Here is a 27,767-nt window from a genome sequence, read left to right as displayed (position 1 = left end):
CGGCGGAGAACCTTGGATCAAAGCGCCTGCCACGGACGCTGGTGGGAATATGTAGTACGTCAGTGAGTATGTTCGTGTGTTGAAATTGGGGCAGTCGTGGCCTCCAACGACCCGCACCACCGTATCACTCACGATCGTATCAACTTCCATTACGCACCCCAGCTCAGTCACCATGAACTGCGATCCATTCGCCAGTAAATCGGAGAGCGGGGTAGTGACTGTCAGCACGATTCCAGTTAAAGCTTTCGCGCACCCTGTACAGACCGAAAGTCCATGTTTGAAGGTAGCGGCGAGGTCCCACTGCACGATGTAGGACGAGATGTCCTTGTTGAAATCCGGACTCATGTTAGAAGTCGCCATCACAGGCGGAGAGAAGAACACCTCGATCTCATGGCCCGAAACGACCTGTAAATCCATGTCCGATGGAGCATCAGGAACTCGTCGTGGGGTTGCACTCACCGGGTTATCCGGTGCGCTCCCTTCTCCATTGGAGTTGTAAGCGTACACCTCAATGTAGTACTGCTGTCCGATTACGAGCTTCTTGGATGTCTGTGTCGGCAAGTAGTAGCATTGATCGCAAGCACTACCGAATATTTGCACAGTTGCATCTTCCGGGAACAACCTCGGCACCTTAGCCCGAATGTAACTGAGCGGAGACGACACGCTCAGCAAGTCCACAGTCCACACGTAGCCCTTCGTCCATTCGTACACCGTCACCGCTGTTTGCGTCGGTCCTAGATACCCGACTTCACGTCCATTCAAGTCTCCCAGGTACAGCTGAGTGCTCGACAGCCCCGGAGAAACCAAGTCCGTGCGAATTGTGTACCAGTCACCGCCGATGCGGATCGGATACCCCGGTAGCCCGTACGCAGCAGCGTAGAAGTTGCACGTCTCGCCAGCCGAACACGTCACGAAAATCCCGCCCTCCGTCACATCCACCTTGCCCTCTAGCGGTTGATACGACTGTTCTTGGGCCACACCAACCGTTTGGATGGTGTCGAGGTCCTCCAGCGCGTACCGAAGCTGGTCCGCACTGGACTCAGCGTTCAGCGGACGTGTGTACTGGCCCTGGTAGCCCACCTGGAACGTGCCACTCATGGTGAGTGCGGGGTTGTCGTTGTACACGCCGTTGATGGACGCGTCTGTATTGGGCGTAATGACAGCGTTGGGGTCGGTAGCGACGACGGTCATGCTGATGTCTCCGTACACACGGTCGAAGCTGATCGTGATGTCCGCCGGATTGGCCGTGCTGCACAACACCGTCTGCGCCGGCACGCTCGACGCGCTCGACACGCTGAGGCTTTCGGCTTCGGCACCGAAGAGCGTGAGTAGACTCGTCTCAACGTCAGTCAACAACGCATTGTAGTTCGGACTAGCGCTCGTTCCGTTATATGTAAACTGCACCTGGCCCGTAGTCGCCTGGCACGAGAACACCATAACCTCTTTGCGGAAGTTGGTTGTCCCTGCTTGAACCTCCACGACCGACGCGACGGTTGCATCAGATGGCTGTAGTGGTGGTAGATCACCGGGCTCTGTCGTGAACGTGATCAGAAACTCAGCGTTCACTGCTAGTGCAGTAGCAGCCGAGGAAATGACGACCGATCCGACACTGGAGAGCGCCTCCAGAGCTGCGACGAGGTTGGCTAGCGATGTGGCGCCCACCGTTTGGGCCGTTGCTCCTGCTGTGAGTGTTGCGGTTGCCACGCCACGGAATTTCAGAGTGAAAGTCCCCACTGCGAGAATCGTGAGCTTTTGGATTTCAGACACCGGAGACTGGATCATGTTGTTGGACCACGCCAGACTGGGGGCCCCCGTCGTGATGCGTTGCGTCCGGTACAAAATATCCGCGTCCGTGATGAAGACGTCCGCGGGATTCGCTGTGAATTGCGCAGAGGTATCCCACCGCACCTGGTACTTGGTGATGGGACTGCCGTTGTCCGTCGCTGGCGGATCGAACGACAGCCACAGCTGATCGCCCACCGCATTGGATCCCTTCGTCATCTCCTTGGTGAAGACAACCGCACCGACGCCGGTCAAGTTACTAGCGTCGCCCTGTAGCAACGGCAGGTCTCCTAAATTCAACACGTCGTCTAGGAACGTCACAACCCAGCTGTACCCCCCTTCCTTGTCGGGATCCGAACGCTGAACACTGACTTGACCAACAACATCCAGCGCCTCGAGCTTCTCTTGCATGGACGAACCGTCCGGACTCGCCGTCGCAGCCATCGCAAGGGCGCCAAAGTCGATCGGATCCGTCACAGAGCTGTAATACGCGAGCGTGAAGTTGCCACCTAGCGCGTTTCCCTTCCTCACTTCCTGCACCGAGATTTGGCTACCCGTTCCTACCAATGAGCTGGTAACGAGTAGCGTAGGTACGTCTCCCCTATAGTCCAGGAACGTGATCGTCCACGTGTAGCCTAGCTGTGGGGATGGAGCTGATTGCTTCACCTGTACTGTACCAACCCACGACATGGCCTCTAGCGCTGCTTTCATCGTTCCAGCGTCTGCATTGAACGGAATTGGAGCAGAGGCTTCAATAAGGAAGCTTCCACTCAGAACATTGCCATCCGTAAGCGTGCCTGTTTCGCACCCAGTGCCAATAGCAGCGGTGAATGTTGCGTCCACAGCACAGATGAACTGTGGTAAATCCCCTTCCGAGTCGTTGAATGCCACCGTCCATAGGTATCCACCTTGCTCATCCACGAGTGACTGCGACACCAGTACGTCACCAAAAACAGGGAGTCGATCCAGGTCTGTGGTAAGCTCGGCTGCCGTAGCTGTGGCAGCATCGACGAAAGTGTTAGCTGCATTGAAGCCTCCATAATCCACCATGGAAATGCTCACTTGGCCGTTGACGCCAACATCAGTGAGCGCATTTCTCTCCAGTGTTTGGAACGTTGTGTTGCACGCTACGAATTCGAGCAGGTTGACATCGCCGTATACCCCGTTGCCGTGGAAGAAGATCTGGTAGACAAACCCGTTGAGAGCGATCGAGGCGTCGCGCGTCCGTGTGACAAACACCTTGTCGATGTTGTCCATGCCTTCCAGAGCTGCGTCCATGATACTAGCCGACGCGTCGAATGAGATGCAGCCTGAGGTCTTTGAGGCGCCAAGGTGATTGAAGCGCAGACTGTACGACCCCGCCACCAATGGTTTGCTTGCGTTTACTATCACTTGCTGCACAGCTGTATCCGTCCCCATTGCTATGTCAGTGGCCATATCCACGACGCAGCTATACGATGCATTGCCTGTGGTTGTAAACCCCACGTCTCCACACGTGATCTGTGAGGTCTCTCCAGCAACGTTGTTTCCAACGAAAGTGATCTGAAACACGTACCCATAGCCAAAGTCCTCCGATGCATCACCATCACGCGTGACCACGATGTCACTGGCAGTGACAGCACTGTTGGTTACTGCCGCCAAAGCAGCCTCGACATCACTCGCATCGGCATTCCAGAGAATGGCAGCAGTTTTGGCGCCAATCCATTTGAACGAGCCTGCATTCGCCGGATCCGCGATTTGCCTCGTAAACAACAGTGTAAATGTTCCTGTGGTGATCGCTGCCTGCGCCGAGATAGTCACCGTTTGAACGGTGGGAACACGGAACGCAAAAGAGCCTCGGATGCAAGAGCCACTAGGACACTGGGTCGGGGACGCGTAAGTTTGTAGTGTTTGGACCTCCGCGATGCTCGCCGCGTCGGTTGTGATCTCCTGGATCTCCGTGATGTGGGTAGCTGCCAGTCTAACCTCTTGTACCTCATGTTGGAAAAGTGCGTATCCTGCTGCGATATTCTGCACCGCGGACGCGGTACCGCTTGGAATAATGGAGCCTGAAGCTGTGAATGGGCCAGTACCGATGTCGGTCATAGCAGCAACGTGGACGTAATAGTTTATTCCAGCCAGGAGGTTTGAAATCACGTACGAGTTGGACGCGGATCCTGGGATGAAGTCGTCGATGACCGTCAGGGTCCCTCCGGTCAGTGCGTTCGTCTGCTGGGTAAGCTTGGGGATGTTCCCAAGCGATGACTGAAACTTAATGGTCCAGAGAAACCCGTTCACCTTGAAGACATCGAGAGTCGTAGCGTTGGATAAATAGCTCGACCCCGCGTCTGGGTTATCAGGAAGTGCCAATGGGATGGAGTTGCTAGTAAAAGATGGCACACCGGTGGCCCCGTCTTGGATAGTCGATACCAGGATGTTGTTGGCGACAAGGTTTATCAGGGTCCCCGTGGCTAGAGGCTGCAGGTTCCCAGCTACCGAAGCTCCGCTGAAGTAAACCGTGTACACATAGCCCTGTGGGGCCAGGTTTGCATCTGTCCGTCTTGTGACCGTAATGTCACCCGCCGTCACCCCAGGGACAGTCAAAGCTGCCTCCAGGGCGCTTTCAGAGGCGTCCCAAGGGATGGTTCCAGTGGCCTGGTTCACCAGCGTGAGTGTATACGAAGCTGCAGCGTTGGTGGGGTTCATCACGATGAGCTGCTGGACTTCGAACTGCTCGCTCATGACGCTAAACTGCTGCGAAATGCTGTATGCTGTGTGAGGTACGCCGGGGGCTTCACCGTTGTAGTAACTTGTAAGGGCAAATTCACCTGAATTCGTCCCGCCTTGTGTATCCAGCGCCACGGACGCTTTTACTGTTGGGCCCGGGTTGAGGCAAGTCGAAGTAGCTTCTTGTACTGCCAAGAGGGGTACGCTACCGGTGACCAGGTCTCCCACAAACGTGACGCGATGAATGTAGGCGTCGACCCCAACCTTCACATCTGTATCTGTAGACACTGCGACGCCACCTGACCCAATTGTTGATAGTGCATTCAGCGCACCCTGCACAGCCGACGCATCCGCACTGAAAGGGAGACAAGCCGTTGTTTGACCCAATAATGTCAGCTGGAATCTACCTGCGGCATTCTTGTTGTAGACCGTCAAGACTTGAATCTCGCTGCTGCCACCAAAGTCGATCATTTCCACGGAGGCTAGGCGAACGCTTCCTCCGTTCTGAATCCATCCCGTTGTACACGCAGGACCTTGGCCTTCGTGCTGCAGATACAGCTGCGGTATCGTCGCGGCCGCAGTGTAGTTCATAAAGAAAATGTCGTACGTGTACCCGGGTGATCCTTGCCGCACCGTTTCCATGATCAAGGCCGGGTGGCCACCGATCGCAGTCGACGAGCAAGGTGTTTGCGCCACGTTCACGATTTCGAGCAAAGGGACATTTCCGAGCACGGGGCTGTATCCACCAGCCACAGGACCTCGGAAGTTGATCAAGTACTCGTAGCCGAAGCCCCACGTTGACGAGCCATCGCCATCGCGAGTTACGTTGATGTGGTCCGCGGCGAAGTTCAAATTGCTGAGACCATTGAGCTCCTTCTCCAAATTATCGGCTGACACTCCATAACTGATGCAGTTCGTTGCAGCAGTTTGACCTTGTAGCGTGAACTGCAGCTGGAAGAGACCAGTGGTGTCCGACGTGACTTCAGCGTCAGCAGTCATTCGAAGACGCTGGACTTCTGTTTGCGATATCCCTCCACCACGCCTCGTTACTATCACTTCGCCAGTGCTCAGCTTGGTCTCAAGAGCATTCTCCACGTCGCTTGCAGCTGCTCCCCATAACAGACAATCTGTCTCCTTACCATTGAGAGATATCTTGTAGTATCCGGTAGTGTCAATGACTTGTCCGGAGTCTGTAGCTAGAGACAGCCGTTGGTGGGGCAAATTTCCGCCTTGCGTGACTACGCCGACTGCAGCACTGCTAGCAGTAACCCCCGTACAGAAAATCCCTCCTGTTGTGATCGGGGTGATCTGTAGTGTTGCTACATCTCCCGACAACGCATCTCCGAAATAGTAGACAGTATACACGTATCCCGTCGTTGTCGCCGTAGTCACAGGACCGGCTCGAGACACCAGCACGTCTCCAGCATTAGCGTTCATCAAAGTCAGTAATGCGGCTTGCAGATCCGAAGCCGCTTCATTTGCAGGAAAACAGGCCGTGGGACCGTAGATAACTCCCGCCCTGGAAAACGTGAGAGCGTAGAAGTCTATACCTTGTTTTGAGTTCCAGGAACTTGTAGGAATCACCACGGTTATCGTTTGGATTTCGTGTCCTGAGCGCTGAACCTCGTAAGCAAGACCGTCGATTCGGAGCGTCATCCCAGGATACAAAAGCTTCGTGGAAGCAGGGGTGGAAGCCACGACGACAGGGGATAGATCACCCACGGTCACTGACGATGTTGTCGTGACTGTGGTGAATGGAGTGTCTCCGTCGGAGCCCACGAGGTTGTCAGGTGATGTAGAGCCGAAGCGAATGACGTCTGTCGGAGAGATAAACTGCCGGATGTCGTCAACGCCAGTGATTGTCGCACTAACGCTGTCTCGAGCTATGCTGGCAGTCACTCCGGGAATCTTCTGGGTTAGCAAGTACCCCTGCGTCACATCCACTTCGCCGAATAAATCCATCGCCTCGATTCCCTGCTCAACGGTTGCGGCTGTGGACGAGTAAAGAAGTGAAGGAGTCTGGGCGGTGGCAGTGCCGAGCATGAAGGTCCCGAGAATGGGCAACGAGCCTGCCGTCTCCGTGTAGACCTCAACTGTCCGACCACTTCCATTCAGAGACGTCAGGTAGTCGACCGTGAATTCATCCAGGTTGCCACTACCTGGCGGAAACGTGACGCCTTCGTATTCCCCGGTTACACGCAGAAAGCGGATCCTCCAACGATATCCTCCTCGAGTCCCTGGGTTTTCAACGGGTTGGTCATCCCAGCCGCCAGAACACAACGAGTCTGTACACCCGGTGTCGACGGAAGGGTATTCATACCGCTCTACAGCCACCCTGCCAATGGTGTCCATCTCGTTCAGCTTTCGTTCCAGACGTTCCGAGTCCTCGTTAAAGGCCATTTCACGAGGCCCAAACGAAGAATGAAAGTCCAAGAAGAACGAGCCACTCAAGCCATCCGACCCGCGGGTCACCTCCGTCACGCCGATCGGGTTGTAGTTCAGTGGCGTCTCCGATAGAAAAGATGCGGCGATAAGTGGTAAATTGCCAGCCCCCAACGGTGTATACGACGGGTTAGAGATGAAGTGAACCAGCCAAGACATCTCGCCGTACTTCCCGTGCACTATTTTCTCGACGCTCACTATCCTCCCCGAGTCAGTCGCTGCTGCTTCCAGCACTCGCTCGACAAGACTTCCGTCTGCGTTCCACGGAATGAGGATCGATAGACCTACTGGCGCTGCAGTATTGCCGGAATTCAACGCAGCGCAGTCTAACGACTGCACGTTGATGTTTGGCGGCGTCACATCGACGACCTTGAACATGCAGCTCGTGAACGCCCCCACTATAAAGCTGTCGTTTGCCAGGAGGCTCGTTTGGATCGTACTGGTTCCAGAGTTGATTGTGAACGTCGTGACCGTGCACGGTACATTTGATCCCGGTGTGTTTGCACAGTTGACACTGACTGTGTACTGTTGAGCGACGCCTGTATCGCCCTGGACCTTGAAATCCGTGAAATCACCTCGTAGAATAGCACCGGTTTGGGTAGTGGAGACCGTGGCGTTGGGGTTGGACCCATTCAGTTGTGTTACAACTGTAGTCATTTGAGGGACGTTTCCGGGGGAGTTGCAGAGCTGCGTGCCGTCCGCCAAAGTCTCAAGCTGCTCGCACGGGTGGGTGGGGTCACTAGCATCTCTCAAAAAGGTCACAGTCCACTCGTAGCCGCCGTTGGTGTCGTTCACAAGACTTCTCGACACGTCGACGTCCCCCACGTTAGCCATTCTCTCAAGGATCTCTTCAACTGACGAGCCTGAATTGCCACTCTCTTCCTTTGTCGCCCACGCGTTGTTTGCAATCGGATCGCTCGTTTCAAGGGATTGCACGGCCAAATGGGTCGAAAGTCTCGAGTCCAATGAAACGGCAAAAGTTCCAGCTAGCGGACCAACTCCTGGAGTCACTACGGACGTGTTACAACCTTGGGACCCATCGTTGGTAGTTGTGATCAAACTGCTTTTATCGCACTGAATGAGAGAGGGGTGGCCGACTTGACGCCCCCAAGCTTTGGAGTATCCTGTTTCCCAAACCGCGTCCCAAGCTGCTGCTGCTCCCTTCCAATTGCCGTCGATGCCGGCGGAGTGGTCGATTGTCGGATCCGCCCACACGGATGAGTGAAACGTAATGAACCACGTGTATCCCATCACTTGGTCTGACGTTGGCGGGCCACGAGAGACGATCACGCTGCTGGGTTTGATGGAACGCAAACTATTCAGCTGAGCTTGCATCGCTGACGCATCGGCCTCTGCAATGATCGGCCCCGTCGTCTCGCCATTGAACACCAGCTGAAACGCCCCAGCGAGCTCGTTGCCTTTCAAGACTTCAATTACTGAAGTACGCCCGTCATTGCTCCCTGCAGTTGAAGTAAGCTGTGTCGCTAGCACAAGGCTCGGCACGTCACCGCCTGTACTGGGATCGATGAACGTAATAGTCCAGTTGAAGCCCAGCGCCTGCGAAGCCGGCGAACGCATAATAGTGATCGTTGGGATCTTGAGATCGTTGATGAAGAAGTTCTCAAAGTTTGCGTCCTCCACAGTTTGATTCAGTGTGACCATCGACGTATCCACACCAAGCGTGCACGTTGCCGTTATCCCCTCAAATGTAATGTCCATGGTCCCGCCGATTTGGTTCCCATTGTTGCAGCTTACTGCAGGGTTCAACAGCGGGTTTGCTGCATCGCCAACAGTCATTTGGGCCGTATAGAGGGTGTCGTTCGAGCTCTTGAGGCCTGTGTCGTCCACTTTAATGGTTGGGATATCCCAAGGGCGACTGGTAAATGTAATCTGCCACGAGAACCCACCCGACCACTTGTTACCCGTGGGAGAATAGACGCTCCTCTGGATGTTCACAGTTCCAAAGACCACTTTGCCTACTTGTTGATCCACAGCTTCCAACGCGGCTTGCATAACCGACTCGCTAGCATCCCAAGGGATGTCACCAGAGTACACAGCCTGTGCGTCAGTGTACGCAGCGTCCGGGTTGTTCACATCCGTGTCATCTTGACTGAGCAATCCAATCTTGAATGTTCCCGTGAGTGTGCTACCGATGGTGCTCCGTGTCACCAAGCAAATCGCCGCGGTACCAAGCTGGAGAGGACTGATACTCGACGAATCGCACTCAAGCATGGGGATTTTCCCTGACCGCTTGGTGAACGTCACGGAGTAGACAGCCCCAACAAAATCGGAGGTAACAGCAAAGTTACGCTGAACTGTCACGGAATCAATTACAGGCGCGAGGTAGCCCTGTATGTCTCCGCCGTCCGCTGCCACCGCTGCCGCCAGCTTGATGGGAATGCTCGATGCTACCCTCTGCGGCGCCATGTATAGCGGAAATGCCGCACCAGTGAAAGTACTGCACAAAGCGCCCGGGTCGTCGGCAGTGATGCCAATCGCACTTGTTGTGGTAAACGTGATCGAGTCGGCTTCAAACGAGCAAACACCAGCGATTAAGTTCATCCCTTGCGTGATTAGAGTACTCACATCGCCGGTTACGGTAAACGTTGAGCCGTCGAAGTCCGTCACGCAGGCATCGCACACCTCGTTGATCGGTGTGCACGCAGTGCTGTACGATGATGCCATGTTGGGGTCTGAATACGATTCGCAGGTGTATGTGACCGAGATCAAAGAATACGCGGGTGGCTGGTTGACGTCAAAGTCGGGTTCGTTTCCCTGAATCTCTTGTTGGATAGCTGGCGTGATGGTACTGCTGTTGAACGTGATCGTGCCTCCAGCTGACAGTAGCGGCACGTCTCCTCCGACATAATTACCAGAGAATGTGATCAGGTAGATGTAGGTAAGGTCAGCTCCTGATATGGCGCTGCTTCGACTTACGGTCACCGAATCAATATTGTCCAGTCCCGCCAGTCCCGTTGCTATGGTTCCTGCCGCAGTAACATTGTCGGATTCTTGTAGAGACGAGAGGAGATCTCCCGTATCAACGCTGTGTTTCGTCGTTGACAGACAGTATGTGCAAACGGTGCTGTCGAACGTAAGGTAGAATGTCCCCGAAATTGATCCCATATTCCCAACTCCCCCAGGGAACGCTAGCGTGACGCTTTGGACTTCATTCACGCGCTGGACGCCGACTTGTATGTCCTGCACCTCGAAGCCTTCCGTGACTGTGGTTCGTACTGCCTGGACCTCGTCGATATCGTCGTCGTCCAAGCAAATCTCCTGAATCTCATTGCCATCGTTGGCTGTCGTCACCACTTGCTGGACTTCGTCCACCACGGCATCATTCGTGGTTGTGATCACCTGGATTTCGTCGACACCTGTAAACGTGCTTCGTACCTCCTGCTCCTCGTTAACCACCTCCACCGTAACATCCACGAACTGCTCTTCGTTCACGACGTCGCCCTGAAGAATCACCGACTGCATCTCACGCACAATTGGGATCGTTGCACTGGAGCTCTGTCCACTGGAAAAATCGTCCTGCTCATCCCATTCAATCTGGTACGACTTGAGGCTCGACCCGCCATCAAACAAGGGGTTCGTCCAGCCTGCTTTCACTGATGTCGCTGAAATGACACTGAGCGTGAGGTTTTGCGGTGGGCTTGGAGGCTGATTCGTTACCACGACTGAAGAGGGGACTGTAGGCTGGGGAGGCCCGGATCCTTGTGCGTTGAAAGCGGTGATTCGGATGCTGTACGAAGACCCGGCAATCAGAACGTCGGACCGGACGCCCGTGATGGCGTCGTCGCCGCCGATAATGAAGGAGCGCGTCTTCCCATTTACGAGACCGAATTCAGCGGGCGAATCGAACGCTGGGGAGGTGTCCCATTCGATCATGTACTGAGTGATAGGGGATCCGCCGTCTCCTCCGTAATAGTACTTGTCGGTCGAAGACGCATTCCACTCCACCAAGATGGCATAGCTCGAGAGGACGGTAGCCATCGCATCCTCGACTCTACCAGGGGTACGATTGGCTGGCCTGGCGTACTTTGGAGCAGGAATTGCGTATGGACCATCGCCCTGATCGTTCAAAGCGAGTACCCGTACGTAGTAAGTCGTCACGACCGGCGCGAAAATATTATAGAAGTAGGGGCCAGTGTCGGTGGAAGTTACGCTGACGACGGTTTGATAGTCGTAGTTGGGGGTGTTCACATTTGGAAAGGTGCTAGCTGTGTCCCATTGGATTTGGTAGCCCAAGATGGCTGTCCCACCATCGTTCGTGGGAGAAATCCAGCGCAACTTTAGGTAGTTGCTTGATAGCACCAATAGTTCGACGCTTTGGGGGGTGGAAGGCGTCGACCGTGGAATCTGAAACGCGGGGGTGATACTCGCCGTATAGCCATAACCTTCACTATTGTGCGCTCTCACTCGAATGGCATATTCCTGACCTGTTTGCAGGTTCTGAATGACGTACCGCAACTTCCCCGGCATGTCAACCTCGGCAGGAAAGCCTGCAACCCCGTTTTGCTCGCAATACAGAAGTGGTTGGACTCCGGCAAAGGTTCTAGCAGCAAGAATTCGCGCCCCAGGGCCTTGCAACTCTGTTCCATCCACGCTCAAAAGCGATATATCATTCTTGAACTCTGACAGGAAAGTGACAACCCAGTTGTACCCGTATCCGTTGGCAGACCGGGTCACATTAACAGCTCCAATCGTGATCAAGTCTTCGAGTGCAGTCTGTAAATCAGCTGCCGAGATGTTTTGCGGCAGGGGCGGCGAAGTATCTGATACCCCTCCGCTGGCAAAGGCGACTCGGAAAGTTCCACTAATCGGTTGCAAACCTTTCTGAATGGAGTCAACAAGGATGCCGGGATTATTGCCCGTCCAGCTATCGCTCGGAGATACTTGAATCAGATCCTGCGGACCAACGTGGCCTGCCAAGAACGTGATCTTCCACTCGTAACCAAACGCGCTCTTGAAAACTGGCACGGGAATCGTGACTTCCAGAGCTGTGTCAATCGTGAAAGTTGTAGCGGATGGAAGGGTCAAAATCGATCGTTGGTTCCCCGCGATCCAGATTGTGTCTCCCACTGCTAGATTAGAGTAAGCAACTGAAGCTGTGACTGTAGTGCTGGTAGCGGTCACAAGGAATCCGCTAACGACTCTGGTCGATTCTTGCTTCGAAACAGCCACCGTTCCAACCGTCGATAAACGCTCCAATCGTTCCTTCACCGAGTTCAAGCCAATCGCTGGTGCATCCCAATGGAGGTTTTCTGTCACCTCCCCGCCAAAAGACAACCTGAAGTATCCACTCAAGGTACGTGAATCAGCAAAGTTCACCAAGCGCTGGATCTCTGGTAGTCCCTTCCCAGCTGACGTCGTAATAGTCTGCTGTTCCTGCGTTCCTTCCGCGCGATACCACTCAATCTTGTACTTGTCGACGCTACAAAACTCACCGTTCCCAGCACTCGCACTCCAGTCCACTTGGAGCGTTGATCCATCCACGACGCTGGCAGTAACAGACTGGGGAGGGGATGGCTGGCTACAGGTCACGGCGCTGGCGAGTGGCGATGTTGCCGACCCGAAGCCATCTTCATTGTAAGCCATCACGTGCGCGTAGTACTTTACGCCTGGCCGAAGGCCAGTAAGCGAAAACCGGAACGGGTCCGACCCTACGACCTTGTTCGCGACGCGCACCACGGCGCTCGTGCCGGTGAGCTGCGGATTCGTGACAATCATGGTGAATATATTGCCAGCTCCAACCATCTCCTCGCCTCGAAGGTACGCGAATGTAACAGACCAAATCGCGGTGTTGATTACCGCGTTTCGTACAGTCTGAGTAACCTTGATGGAGTACGCCGTAGTTGTCGCTTGCAAGGCTGCTTGCATGTCTAAAGCTGACGCGCCAACTAAGATCGTCCCCGTTGTCTTGCCATTGAATGTCAGTTGAAACGATCCACCCACCGCCTGTACTCCATCCGTGAAAATCTCCTGGACTTCGTGCGTAAAGTCCCCGATGGCTACATCATTGAAGCCCTGGACAAGCTCAATAACCTGGATCCGAGGGAAATCGCCTGTCAACTGCCTCCCATTGGCGACAAGTGGAGCTAGATCGCCGGGGTTGTGCAGGAAGGTGATTTTCCAAGCGTACCCCCAGGACACCTGCGCTCGAGAGACTTTCACTGGGTCGACTGCGACATTCGTTGTGTCCGAAATGATGGCAAGCGCTTTAACCATGTCCGCTGCACTGCAATCGAACGGTAACGGGGACGTTGTATGCCCACCCCAGGACAGTGTAAAAGTCCCCCCGGCACCTACAGAACTACGATAAACCGTGGTCACTTGCTGCACTTCGAACTTCTTCTGAATGCTCGCCACACCATAATCAATACTGGAGCTGTCGAAGTTCGGGGATGAATCCCATTCTATCCGATACATCGTCACATCCGCTCCTCCGGAATAAAACGGGGCCCAATAGTTGATCGACAGCCAGGTGGATCCATGAAATTCTCCAAGAGCCACACCAGTAGGTGGGGTGGGGACTATAGAACTTGTCGGCGTCTGATCCTGGAAGATCGACACCGAATCGCTGAAGCCCTTGGAGTTCTCAACAAAGATGCGGAAGGTGTAAGCTTGACTGTTTTCGAGGATCAAATTGTCCTGCTTGGTCACCGCAACAGCATCGTTGCCACGAACGTAGGCCATTAAGTTACCAGAGAGGTCGGGCGTGACTACGAGCAGTGGCAACTTTTTCATCGGGTAGGTTCCCCAAAACGAAATGGTATGAATGACGGTGCCCGCACTTAGCGCTGATGCGACACTTACGCCATCCACGCTATCCAAACTCTCGAGTGCAGTCTTCAGATCGTTGTCGATAGTTGTCCACGGAATATTTGTCGGATTGGTGGTTCCTGCATCCACAACTGTTTCACCGGCAAAGGTCAGCGTATACGGTGTTGCGATCCCGGTATTAGTGACCTCAAGAAGAATCGTCTGGGTAGCAGCAGGGTTCCCCACGTTGATTACATTCGGAGAAACAGCTTTCGGGCTTCGCGTGCCAATGCGGGCGTCCGTGCCGCGCCAGTCATGTCCGGGAATGGCGTCAACAGTGTCCAGACTGCCATCGTAAGACCGAAATACGAGGTTCCACCTCCGTCCGTAAGAAACTTGGTAAGCTTTCGTTCTTACAATGGCATCCGTGATACTTCCAGTCACCAATACGTATCTCTGCGTTACTGCGGTAACACTGTACTTGGTCATATCTGCCGATACAGAGGGAAGCCACAAGTCATCGCCCGCAACTACGAGATTCCTCAGGTCTTCTGTCGTCTGGAGTTTGTTGTCGAAAAGATACACTGCTGGGCTTCCGCTAGCAACACTGTCACCTGGGTACGGCACATCAGTCGTGACACTAGCTCCAGATACTCCAGTGACCGTGAACATTGTACCAGCGATGAAAAACACGCTGCTCTGAATAAACCCATGATCTGAAGGCAGCTGAAAGGTGTTCAGCCCGTTCGTCACAGCAACAACTTGCATGAGAGGCGAGATGCCAACGAACCCGGGCAACGGCTTCGTGTGCTTCGTGATCAAGCCAGCCGACACATCATAATTCTGGATTGTTGCCGTGCCAGGTAATGGGTTCGTCAAGGTGATATCCACGGGTGTTATAGCCTGAATGGTGTTCGCAAGATTTGTACCGACCACCAGTGTTTCACCAATGGCTAGAAAGCGGGTGGGGTCGATAGTCATTCCGCCAACCTTGAGCTTGACATTGGAGAGCGTTTGGCTGCCTCCGGTTGCGTCAGCGGTGAGAGATAACGTGTAGACACCAATGTCACCTGCACTCGGATCGCCAAGCGCCACCACAGAATCCACGACAGTGAGCTTTTGCAGCTCCTGGGTGACCTTCATGTGAGTTGCTGTGAAGCCAATGGGCTCGGTAATTTCTCCGTTAAATGAGATTCGGAACGAGCCGCTGATATCGTTCTGCTTGGCGTCCGTGAACACAGTGACCGTGGGGTATACGCTTATCAACGCGCTTTGACCGGTCAGGCGCGAGTGCTGGATGAAAATGGCATCTTGCTTTTCATCTTGCGCCTCCACGAAGGTCACGTGCCACGCCTTTCCGTAGGCACCGTACTGGCTCACGCTCACGTCGACAATCCCTGGTGCAGTGATCGAGTCGATCGCATCGCGCATTTCACCAGCGCCTGTTGTTTGAAACGGCAGTGGCGACGTCACTTCTCCCATGTACGACAGTGTAAATGTCCCGCCGATGGTACTCGACGCGTCTGCGAGGATCGTTTGTATCCCGTGTTGACCTTGGGAGCACACGCCTTCATATTTAACAGTATGAACTTGCCCGTACACCGCTTGATTAGGCACGGTTGGCGCCCATGCCGCACAACCACTGGCGCCAGTTCCAAATGTTGCTGAATCAAACTGTAGCGTTGGCCACTCGCCTGTCGGGTAATGCCCCCAGAAGCGCACATTGTAGTCGTAAAAGTCCAAAATCTTCAGAGATCGAGCTTCGCCGGTAAAACTAGTGCAGGTCCCAGACCCAGCGGTGGTAACAGAGATCGTTGTATCACCGACGGCTGGAGCCGCATTGATAACAAATCTGCAGGAATGCCTCGAGAAATCGTTGGGATTCCGGCTTACTTGGATGACGGTGTCTTTGAGCAGGACAGCAACTTGGCCAGTGGTAAGACCACCATTAGGCGTTACTGAAGTATCCGTGCTAACAACAGTGAGGGAGTTCTGAATACTGTCGTAGGCAGTAACTTGCGATGTCGAGGTGCCAGTCAATATAGACACCTTGAATGCAGGCACTTGCTCCACCGTCACGTTGAACACGAAATCGAGGGATTCCAGCATCGTCTTCATATTGGTTGGCGTGCCTTGCTTCCCCAATGTGATACAGCCAGTTGTCTCGCTCCCGAGTGTAAGCTTAAAACTACCGGCCGTTGCTGTCGTAGGGCCGAACAGCTGCACCACTTGAACCGGCGAAGGCGATCCGACAACGTACGTATCGCACACGTGCTCGTCGTTGTTGATCTCGAAGTAGCCGTAGTGGGTAGCGAGGACAGCAGCTTGGCCAGCAGTAATTCCAGTCGTCAGTGCAGAACCTGTTTCGACCGAGGTCAGTGATGAAAGTAGCTGCAGACCGGGATATTCGCTATCTATAACGTCTCCAGCATCGTTGTCGAACGAAATTGTCCACACGTAGCCATAAGGGCCATGTGCACTGCCCGAGTCGTCCAAATTGAGTACGGCCATAGGCTGGAGGGCCGCGTTGAAACTCAATACTCGGTGTCCAGGCTCCACGTTGATACTCGAGTCACCCACTATTGGCTGCGTTTGAACTGTAAAGCGAGCTCCCCCAACATCAATAGCTGCACCTTTAATCAGCAGTGTGCACTGAGTTGCTGTCAAGACTGTCGTGGTGAGGACATTGGCGTTTGCGTCAAACGAGGTCACGCCATTGGTCGCTCCTCCTGCAAGCACATACAGTGCGCGTGTGACTGACACTGGCCGCAAGCACGAAAGGCTATTCAAGGCACTCTCAAGAGCGCTAGCTGTTGTCTCCACTGTCATGATCGAAGTGATGTCGTCACCATATTGCAAGCGAAAGGTCCCAGCAATGTCGTCTTCGAGAGAATTAAAGACAGAAACCTTCTTGGTCGCAGGAGTTCCAAACGAGTCACCTACAGCATATTCAAACAAGTACTTCGAGACAGGATCGCCATGGGCCACTGGGCTGGAGAGACGAAGCTCCATCTGCGAGCCTGACAACGGCCACATCCCAGTGATGCCAGGCGCACCCGGAGAAGTTGCCACGGAAGTTAAAAGCGGCAACGCGCCTCGCCCGCGTTGCTGCAAGTCAGTTGTGCTCGCGCCGTATCCATTTTCATTGCGGGCAAATGCACGCACGTAGTAATCCTGGCCCGGGACCAGTCCATCGATAATTGTTTCCAGAGGCACATCCACGCCTTTCACAACCTCTTGCACAACCACATTAGCCCCTGTCCCTTTCAGCAGCTGCGTATTACCAACAACGAGCAGGGGCAAGTCCCCCATATTGGATAGAAAAGTAATTGTCCACGTCACGCCGAAGTTTGCATTGTCCGCTCTGGTCACGTTCAGCCGCCCAACCGTCGAGAGGTCCTGAAGTTTGGTCCGAACATCGGCTGCGGTATCGTCAAAATTGATCACCGCCCCACCAGCCCCTTGAAAGCTCACCGGGAAAGAGCCGCTGATGTCGTCTGCACTTGCTGTCGTGGAGATCGACTGAACTTCAGGCACCACTCCTCCAACTTCTTGAGACGCTACAATTGCGCTGCCTGCGTAGCTTCCGTCGATCGCGCTTAAGGTGGTGACTTGCGTAACATCCTTCACAATCGACGCCGTCACTGAGCACGTAGCGCAGGTAGCGCCATACACATCGACGAAGTTCGTAGTACCCGTCGTTTCATCGACACGAAAACACGGGGACGTCGGGCAGGTGCTGTCCAGCGACAGGAACGTGACGTACCAGTGATATCCATTCGACAGTGAGGGCCCAACGCGCGAGACGTCAATGGACCCAATTCCAGGCAAGGCACTCAGTGCACGCTTCATCTCGGCCGCCTCCGCGCTCACACTCACCGTCGCCTTCTTGCGGACGTACGCCGTCACGTGCAAGTTGGAAGTGTCTGGCCACGCGCTCGACAGCGTAATTGAACCAGTGCTAACACTCGCCACGGCGATGTCTCTGGTGCCGATTCGGATCTGCTCTCCGCCTGCAATTCGACTGGTAAAGTCGCTCGAGGTGACCACCGACGTGGATCCACTCGCGACCTGAACATTGCCCAGCGCCGTGTCCATGACTTGAATCGGAGCGCCACTCGCACCGTGCACGTGGTACGAATCCAGCGGCAGACTGGTGTCTGTGAACGGGGCGGTGGCGTGCACCCGGAACTCTTCTCCTGCAATTCGCACGCGGTCTCCTCGATTCACGCGTCCGAGCATCGACGCACTCGTCGTCGCGGTCCTCGAGCCCGCGCTCACCGTGGCCGTCACCGCGGGGGCGGCCGCCACCCAGACACCCTCGAAGCCCACCGACAGGTCGAACGTGCCTCCTCCTACCGCCTGCGCGTTGGCCGAGTCGGTGGACACGACCTCCCACACCTCCGGGTAGAAGCCGGGGACGCCCGTCGTTGTGTGCGCGCCCTCGAACGACAGCGCGCGGTTGGGCGGCTGCACGTCCTGGCAGGCGGTGGCGTCCCCCACGAGCGTGTTGGGCTGCGGGCCGTTCACCAGGTACGCGCCGTCGAACGTGACCGTGTACACGAAGCCGCTTTTGGCCGCGCTGTAGGGCGAGCGCGCCACGCCGACGCTGTCCACGTTGGGCAGCTGCTCCAGCGCCGTCTCCAGCTCGACGGCGCTCGCGTTCCACGCCACGCACGACGTCGTCGCCGAGCCGCGCGCGTTGGCGAAGGTCACGCGGTAGCCGCCGGCCAGCACGGGCCCGTCCGCCGCCACCGTGAACGTCTGCGCCTCGTCCACGCGGCGCGCCAGCTCCACGCGGTAGCCCAGCACGGGCGCGCCGTTCACGCCCTCGGGCTTGACGTGCAGCGGCGGGAAGAACTGCACGCGCACCGCCGAGTCGCTCGCGGGCGACACCAGAACCTTCTCGGGCGGACCGGGCACGTCCTCGGGCGTGAACAGCTGGGCGCGCACCGCGACGAAGACCAGCAGCAGCGCCACGCACAGCATCCTAGTGATGAAGCCTGTAGCTGCGCTCGGCCTAGTGCACCGAGGCCTGCGTCGCTGCATGAATGCTCGGCTGCTCTACCGTGGACCGAGATATCTGCTCTCCTCGTCTGGATCGTCACGTGAGACTGGTGCGAAACGGCGCGATCTTGGGCGTGGCGCACACGAAGCTGAAGCGAGCGGAGGACCATTTTGGCGGGCGCGTCGTTTGAGGGACGTGTTGGGTGGACGGTGGGGGAACAAACGCAATATTAATTTTCCTACTGTACCAGTTTTGGATAGAAACGTCTTGTTTTGGAGTGGACAGCTTTAGAAATAATGCAGTGGTATTGTACCAGTTTTGTTAGAAACGTCAAGTGTTGGCTAGAAACGGGGAGTGGGCAGGTTTAGAAATAATGTAGCCGCGTCGCGCAACGGAAGAAGGGATTATTTTGCGATCGTTTGCCACTGATTGCATTCGCCTCATGCACAACCTGGAGAAGCACTTACGAATAATGCAGTACCGCACACAGCAGCCTCAGACGCTGATAGGCAGCCTTACTCCCTGTAAGCTGTGGACCACTAAGGTACTAATCCACTTGCCTTCGAGCGCTCGTACCGATCGCATATTTTCGTTCGAAGAGCTAAAGACACTGATATCAGACGGGAAACTGTCAATTATTGGGATAGTTGGGCTGGTGCTCGCTACATGTACACGAATTGATCTCCATGCGCCATCGGTGATCGGTAGTAGCCTCAACTTCGTGCGAGAAGCCCGCTACTCAGATGCACTGGAGCAGGAACTTGACCCGCGCCTAGTTCATGGTCCAAACGGCACCCACCTGATCGAGCTCCACACCCGACGAACCAGCAAAGCCGCCAAGCTGGAAACCAGCCGGTGCGCAAACCCTTCCGGTCTTGGTCGTGGGGGTACCGCCACAAATCCACCTATCATTAGTAGTGGTAACGTTGATGAACCGGATGCGCGTACGACCATGGTACTGACCCCAGTGCGCCTCCAAGCACTGGAAGCGTTCACCAGATTTCAGAGTGAGAGTCTGCGGGTTGCCGCCGTTACCGCCGTGGAACGGATTGCTCCTCGTCTTCCCGTCCGGGCTAGTAACGTCGATTCCGACGCCATTCACACGCTCGCCCGTGCGGATCGTGACGGAGTGCACGCTTTGTCCAGCGATGGCAAAGCTCGTGTCCGAAAAAAAAGTGCCGTGGGGTTCGCCGAATGTCTCGCTCAGTCGATAGATTTCCCAAGCAGCGTCAGTCCCGCTAGCTAGTAGCATAACCGCCGCCGCCACAGCCTGAAAGAAGAACTTCATCGTTGTTAATTGAGTTTCTTGGTGGTAGGTTGGAAAATTGAAGAATGAGGTGCTCGTCGTAGAGCTACCCGAACGAGAACGCGCCGAGAGCCTGGGAGTTGCCGTTGACTCGACTGTACGGATACTGAACCTAACGTATGGCATCGACCCACGCTTATCAGGCAAAGGTGCTGCAGCATCCACTACGACAGGATAAAAGATAGGATCGGGGGCATTGCTACAGCCATGTACTGAGCACGCGTTTCACACACATCTCTACGTATGTATTAGAGCGTGTACATATGTATTCATGACTCAACAAAAACGAGGTGTAAAAACGAGTGGTACCATTTCGCCCCCGATTCACTCGCTATTAATATGATCGCCGCAATGACTACGCAAACTAAATGATAGCGTGTGGTTCGGTTCGTGTTCATGCAGCTCCGTTCACATGTCAAACATCAGTCTGGTTTAGATGGTGCCCGAAGTTGTACCCCGGACACTGTTTGGTATGGCGTAAGTACCAGAGAACACATACTCTATTGTGTTTTGCAACGATTTGTTGTTTTCTCTCGTCGTTAGATGTTATCATTTGAGTGATCAGTTTCCTAGTGAGATCGAATTTCGTTCTCAACGATTCATTTTGCGTTTTCAAGAGACAAGTCGAGGCATAGTACTCCCCGGCAAATCTGGAAAGGTCGGACCAATAGAGACTGCGAGGTAGCAAAGCTTTGCACAGGTGTGGACAAAGATGCAAATGTACTGAATTACTCGATTAGTGGCTAAGAATGTCTCATGTCGGAAGTTGGCGAGGAAAGCGCGGTATATTAAGGCTTCAAGGCTTCTTGTATTCCTTCGGCAACTATAGTATGCAAGTATTAGTATATGTATATGCATATGATTAATACAATAATACATAATACAACAGTAGAGACCTTGTGCAACTGTCATTTTACTGTGAGAGAGCTCAGGGACAAAAATTAACCTAAACCTCGAATTGCTCACTGTAAATTCCACATAGAATAGTCCAGTGATGACCCACCTTGTAACATGAGGTCTTATGCGAATTGTAATATTTCATGGGTTTGTATAACCTCTATACTCTCTGTAGCAGCCTTCTACAACGTACATGTATAATCTACATGTACAGTTCAAATGTACTGTGCAACAGATGAGAGGGTCCTCCAGTGAAGGCTTTACCACCAGAGAGAAGGAGCTGCTGACTTCGACCACATCCCATTGATAATACCAGGTGTATCTGAAGAAGTTGACCAGATACGTTTGTTGCAAGTTGTGATTGCGGCCCCGTGTGACTCACTGGTACAGTAGGTAGTCTTGGCTAGATACCTTCCAAGGTCTTTGGAAATCATCGCCAAGGGCTGAGGCAAAGTCATATCCACGCCTTTCACAATCTACGACACTCGCTTGTGCCCCTTTCACCAGCAGCTCCCGTTTGTTGCCACCAGCTACGGTACATGCAGTACCGGCCGGTTCACCAGACTCGATAGAATGGTGTTCACGTCTGCTCGTCCGCACAACCGTAGAGAGACTCTGATTCAGAGTCTCAATACTGTACAACAGTAAATGTATATGCATAATACATGTATAACTTATATGAAGCTTATACAGTATAAGCTTCAAAGTTTCTTCGCTGACTGCGACCATGCCAGTTGCCGTCGATTGCATGGTTGTACACGGTACACCATCACCATTGCCGTCGCTGAGCACGTATTTCAATACTTCAACAATGTAGAGATTTGACAAAAAGCCACAAAATAGTGGCAAATTGCAAATATCATGAACCAATCAGAGGTCGAATTTTACAATGTCTTAATTACGCTGCGATACAATTCTACGGTTCTACATGTATTTTGCCTACCTGTAATTTGATTGGCTCGTCCAGTTTTGCGTTTTTTTAATGAAGCACTGGTTCACGGGCTTTAGGGGCCCGCTTGATTCGTAGTTCGATGAATATTCTATTTTGGAAGTTGATTGGGTGAATGTAGAATTAACCGGTCGTGAGTAAAACTAAAATTCGTTCTTTTTTCCCGAACATAGCGATAAGTCTAGTTTGTGCGCTCCACCGGTTTAAGTAAATTGAGAGAGATTTGCTGAAAATTTACGCGGACCGCGGATTTGAGCATGTTCGCTCACCGAGAGGGCCTTGAGAAATCCATGAGGAAAGCTCAACCACCTGTTTTGCTGAGGTGGCCGCCACGCACACACAGCCAACGCCCTCAACGCTCTCCAAATCTAGGCACGATATCTGGTTGTCAGCACGCCATCGACACGCTGAGTAGCAGCGCTAACCCTCCTGATGCAGGTCAGCGCTGGCGATTGTACTTGCGCCCTTCTTGCCGAGCACTGCTTGCCTTTGCAACTTGCTTCCTTGTTTGCCTTGCAACTTCCTTTGCCTCGTCTACATTGTTTCTTTTACTGCTTTCGTGCTGCTTAACAGTAAGTTGCACGATGACCAGCATGACCAGGGGTGCAACTTATGTTGGGTAACGCTGGTGTTGCCTAATGTAGCGTGAATGTAGCTGAATGTCGTTCGATGACAAACTCGCCTGGAGCAGCAAGCACAGTTCTAACAAACTCCGAATAGTATAATACGTAAACAAAAAATCAAAGATGGCATAGGTACAGTGATGCCCACCGACAGGTCGAACGTGCCTGCCAGCACCTGCGCGTTGGCCGAGTCGGTGGACACGACCTCCCACACCTCCGGGTAGAAGCCGGGGACGCCCGTCGTGACGTGCGCGCCCTCGAACGACAGCGCGCGGTTGGGCGGCTGCACGTCCTGACAAGCGGTGGCGTCCCCCACGAGCGTGTTGGGCTGCGGGCCGCTCACCAGGTACGCGCCATCGAACGTGACCGTGTACACGAAGCCGTTCTTGGCCGCGCTGTAGGGCGAGCGCGCGACGCCGACGCTGTCCACGTTGGGCAGCTGCTCCAGCGCCGTCTCCAGCTCCACGGCGCTCGCGTTCCACGCCATGCACGACGTCGTCGCCGAGCCGCGCGCGTTGGCGAAGGTCACGCGGTAGCCGCCGGCCAGCACGGGCCCGTCCGCCGCCACCGTGAACGTCTGCACCTCGTCTACGCGGCGCGCCAGCTCCACGCGGTAGCCCAGCACGGGCGCGCCGTTCACGCCCTCGGGCTTGACGTGCAGCGGCGGGAAGAACTGCACGCGCACCGCCGAGTTGCTGGCAGGCGACACCAGAACCTTCTCGGGCGGACCGGGCACGTCCTCGGGCGTGAACAGCTGGGCGCGCACCGCGACGGAGACCAGCAGCAGCGCCACGTACAACAACCTAGTGATGAAGCCTGTTGCAGTGCGCGGCCTAGTGCATCGAGGCCTGCGTCGCTGCATGAATACTCGGCTACTGTAAGTGGTTCGCAGGGGCTGCTTTGTCAGTATTTTGTAGCTTCAATCAAGGAGTCATAACTACTACAGTAGTAGTACTATACTACTACCGAACTACTGCCGGTCGACTGACGAAATTCCCACTTGTCGTGAACCTATACTGCATCTCTGAAAAGGGTGTCACGCAACACTTGCCCCACCTCCTGGAAGCCCAAGTCCTGCGTCGCGAAGTCGTGCTCGTTCACGGCCAGCAGCAGGCTACCTACGGTCACGCAGCCGCTGGCCTCCATGGCGCCGCGTTGCCGCGAAGCCCTCGAGCACGGGAAGATCCAGGTCGTCGCCGTCCAGCAGCACTCCCAGCGGGACGGCGGGCACTGCACCTCCACCACAGCGTTGTGGCCGCCCGGCAGCCAACGCGCGCTCGTCGCCATAGCAGCCTGAAACGGTCTGTCTGCTTTGCTCGGGGTTGAATCGACTAATGCGCCTGGAATGCCAGCGCGCCACCTAAACCTGCATGAGCTTTAGGGCTATGCATCAAGAGGGAACATGAAGACTCGAGCGGCGACGACGTGCGGGTGGGTGGGTGAATGCGGCCACCAGGCGATCCTTTGTTTCGAACGCGCACGGCAGAGCACTCAGGAGTCGATACCGAGACGTCCACGCGATGGCTTGGTCGTCAGTTTAGCAGCGTGACTGGCTCATGAGTAGCTGGCGCGGTAATGCCAATGATATCGACGCAGCGGAGGCAACTATTCGTCAAGCTGCGATATATTATACAATAAACAATTAGCCGTGAACTGAGAAACAACTCGAATGAGCGTACCCATATCAACACCTCAGGCGGAAGACAGGGCCATTGAGAGCTCGACTTGGGCATTGAGAACGTAAGATGGCTGTCTGGCGGTTGCGAAGAAGATTGGAGAATGAGCGAGTGAGCCTCACATGCGCAGATCACGGCCCAAGCGGCCAATGCAGGTATCCATTCTTCCATGGCGTCCATTCTTCCAATCCGCGTGATTCTCGGCAGTACAAAATAGTACTGTACGTTCGGCGGGGTGAAACTACTAAGTACTATCGTAGCAGATGGCACGAAACTACGCAAACTACTGATTGCAGTAGTAATAATACTGCTACTGTTTTACTGTTTTGTACTGCACAGTCGGATTATTACAAACGCAATTTGCGTTTGTTCCCTCATCGTCCACCCAACACGTCCTCAAATGATGCGCCCGCCAAAATGGTCCTCCGCCCGCTTCAGCTTCGTGCGCGCCACGCCCAAGATCGCGCCGTTTCGCACCAGTCTCACGTGACGATCGAGCAGATATCTCGATCCACGGTAGATCAATAAGGAAAATGTGCCAGTACTGTCAACCCCTGAACGCAATACATGTACAGTAATGTGCCTCGATAAGGAACACCTGATATGTACGAAAAGATAAAGATATATTTAGCATTAAAGGTTTGTCTCGTCATACGACAACTTAGAATATACTGACTTAATGCAAGATGAAGTTCAAGTCGGTCTTCGCTACCAAGGTCGAGTGCAAGCAACAGTTCGTGATGGCCTTGGCCAACAACTCTCGCCAGTCTTCTGCACTCCACTCAACGGCCTTGAGCGCACCAACTTTGTAGAGATTCGCCATTCCTAGATCGTGTGCGGCGAAACAAAGTTTGTTAATGATGCAGACATGCATGCCTGATCGTGAATACTCAAGCCTCGGCGATGGCGACGAACCTAGCTTTCACGCGCTCTGTCGTTGTCGTGGGATCCCTTCGAATTCCCGCTCTCGACCTTAGATTTTTCTTGGCTCGGTTTCTGCGTACTGATTGGCGGAATCGTGAAGGATGCGAGGTGGTCGGTTAAATACATCTTGCTAAACCAGTACATCTCAGTGGTTGTGGGTGCAACTAGAGGTGGATGCGTTGCTGCGGATTATCAATTGTTGCCTGTTCCTTATCGAGGCACCTTAGAGCGTCTCCACCCCGTGGCAGCAAATGTAGCAGCAAATGTGAAATATAACCGTCGAATGATCAGTTGCTACCAGCACCAAATAGTTGCAACTCCACCGCACAAATAGCAAATAGCGACTCTTCAGCGCCCGCATCCAGCCCAGAGCCAAAATAGAGGCTAGAGACGGGGAGTTGTAGGCGTGTGGCACCAGCGACGATGATGAGGTCAGGTGCGAATGCTTTATTCTACTCCAAGCACCATCTTACTAGTATTGCCTACTACGTTCACAGGCTTTCATGAACTTGCTGCTTGCCCACGCGAGATAACGCTCTTGCCACCTGAACCTTTCCAACCCACTTCAAAGTTTCATCCAGCATGGAGGTGCCCCCGCCAGTGTCGAGCGGCATGGAACTGTGGGCCGTGGAGGACGTCGCGCACTGTGTCCTGCGCTGCTTCGACCTGTCGACGCTCGATGCCGTCCTGCACTTCGTCCAGGCGGCGCCGGAGCTGCACGGCTATCTGCAGGACAGCTCCCTCTGGTCGGAGCTGTTGGCTCCGCACTTCAAAGCCTAGCGCGACCTGAAGCAGCGCTTCCTGGCGCTGCCGACTCGAGACCGAGGCTGGGACTGGACTGCCAGGCGGCGCAGGTGCGTCGAGCAGGAGTTCCTGCAGTCATAGGGCAGGTGCTGCAGTCGCGATCTGTCACGCGGGCTGCGGTCTCAACGTCCCGTCGTTTCGGGGCCGGTGACCCACAGGCTCCGCGGCGGCGACGCCGGGGTGCCCTGCAAGGAAGTCGCTAATCGAGTCCTGCCGCGCGAATTCGAAGTGGATCTTGAAAAGTCGCAATCGTTGTGACACGAAGCGGCTCCAGAAAATTTGCTCAAGTCTCTGCTCAGTGGCCCGGCCAGCGACAGACCCGTAAGACATGCGATGGAAGAGCACAAGAGAAGAGCAAAGGCACAAGCAAGTCCAGACAGAGAGCCGAGGAAGACTGCTCAAGATCGTCCGGACTCCCGCCATAGTGAAGTCAAGTCAAACTCCAGACTCACTGGTCTCCGGACTCCGGACGCAGGATTCCAGACACCAGACTTCGGACGAAGATCTCCGATGGGCGACCGGTCGCGCCCTGTCCCAGCCTGATTTGTACCCAGAAAGACCTTCCAAGTTTCAAGTATACTCCGACCAAGACGTTAACGACCGACCAAGACGACCGACCATGATGTGTTATGCACCGACCAGATTCCTGCCCTATCCGTGATCTGCTCGACGCGCGACGTGATTACGCAACGCCCCGACTATAGTGAAACCAAGATAAAAGAGCTGATTCCAGAGAGAACAGTGGATACAGAAGCCTAAGAAAAGATAATCAGAGAGTTCAATTTGCCAAGAAGGGCGCAAGTGCTTCCCCGTCCCCAGGGACGAGGTGTGCTGTCAAGTAAGCGAGAGGAACAAGCCTCGACCGGAGGGATTAACCCTGCCGGCGGTCCTAAGCTACAAGACCTGCGTTTGGACGCGTCGTGACCGCGAATACCGCCGTTGAACTCTCCCAAAGGCTAAGACCAAGTTAGGCGGTGATCGCGCGATGCGCGCTCCGAGGTGACCTGTCCTATTTCATATTCAAGTTGTTGGTCCTTCGTCTGGAGGTCCCATTTCATATTAACTGCGTTTCTAGGAGGTTGTGTGTAGTCACCCCTGGATCCGATCGATTGACTACTGTGTGATAGGATTGTATATTGTCCGACCGGAGGTTGTTCTCCTTTTGGAGTTGAACGTTTGGAAAGGCTTCCGCCTGGAGCTAATTATCTCCTTGCGGGAGCTGGTGCGCGTGAGTGAAGGGTGCTTTCGGACTCGACCGGTGGTCCGGAAGAAACTCCAGTAGACCGGTGTACGGGCCCCCCGCTCAAGGGCCCCCAAAGAATAAGTAGCGGCTGTATATTTGTATATTTGCATATTAACGCTCTGATTTTGAAGGTTTGGCTGGAAGGATCTGCTTGTGATCTCAACCCCTGTCGTGGAGACCTACGTTTGAAGTAACGTAAGCGCTCTACACCCAAGACCTTATCATTGTGAAGACAACTCACCAGGTGAAGTTCGTTCTATCGAAGATAAACGACACCTACAGGGATTCACAAGGTCACACTCCACCTCCGTTTGGAGCACCTAGTGCTGCTATCGGAGTCTGACCCCATTGGGAAATCCGGAAGGAGGAGTAATTCTCCGGACGGGCGGCCCCGTGGCATCGTGCTATACACCTGGGCGGCAAAAGGCGCTCACCCGCCTCGCCACAGCTGGTGCGCGTGCCCGGATTTGGTAGTCCGTGGAATTTCACCGAGTTGTTTTTATATTATATTGATTGAGATCTAGGGTGTTGACTGCTAACGATCTTCTAACCGTGGTTGATATGGCTGGGAGTGGAAGCAGGAAGAAGGAAGGGCGACGGCAGCCGGCGGAGTCTGAACCAAGCCGGCAGTCGCGCCGA

General features: G+C 54.4%; 3 protein-coding genes across 3 annotated transcripts in view; 1 reads left to right on the top strand and 2 right to left on the bottom strand.

The window, feature by feature from the left end:
- IUM83_12368 (Titin) overlaps positions 1-18,687 on the bottom strand; it is a gene marked incomplete at both ends in the record, with an annotated part of 46,908 nt that extends 28,221 nt beyond the window's left edge. Inside the window, 2 exons of the mRNA XM_067936989.1 lie at positions 869-15,472; positions 15,959-18,687. Of these exons, the coding sequence (XP_067800234.1) occupies positions 869-15,472; positions 15,959-18,687 (17,333 nt within the window). The remainder of the gene's footprint in view (positions 1-868; positions 15,473-15,958) is intronic.
- A 3,806-nt stretch (positions 18,688-22,493) lies between these two features.
- IUM83_12367 (Immunoglobulin-like fold) lies at positions 22,494-23,768 on the bottom strand (the record flags this gene model as incomplete). The annotated part of the gene is made up of 3 exons (XM_067936988.1): positions 22,494-22,560; positions 22,634-23,235; positions 23,538-23,768. The coding sequence occupies 3 exons, from the start codon at positions 23,766-23,768 to the stop codon at positions 22,494-22,496; spliced, it is 900 nt and encodes a 299-aa protein (XP_067800248.1).
- A 1,895-nt stretch (positions 23,769-25,663) lies between these two features.
- IUM83_12366 (Macro domain-containing protein) lies at positions 25,664-25,966 on the top strand (the record flags this gene model as incomplete). The annotated part of the gene is made up of 2 exons (XM_067936987.1): positions 25,664-25,836; positions 25,927-25,966. 2 exons carry the CDS (start codon positions 25,664-25,666, stop codon positions 25,964-25,966), a joined length of 213 nt encoding a protein of 70 aa, XP_067800132.1.
- Between the last annotated feature and the right edge of the window lie 1,801 nt (positions 25,967-27,767).

Source organism: Phytophthora cinnamomi (genome assembly GCF_018691715.1).
Source record: "Phytophthora cinnamomi strain GKB4 chromosome Unknown Contig2, whole genome shotgun sequence".
NCBI classification, from domain to species: Eukaryota; Oomycota; class Peronosporomycetes; order Peronosporales; family Peronosporaceae; genus Phytophthora; species Phytophthora cinnamomi.
Note: the sequence above shows the minus strand (reverse complement) of the source record. Positions and strands in the feature narration are given on the sequence as shown.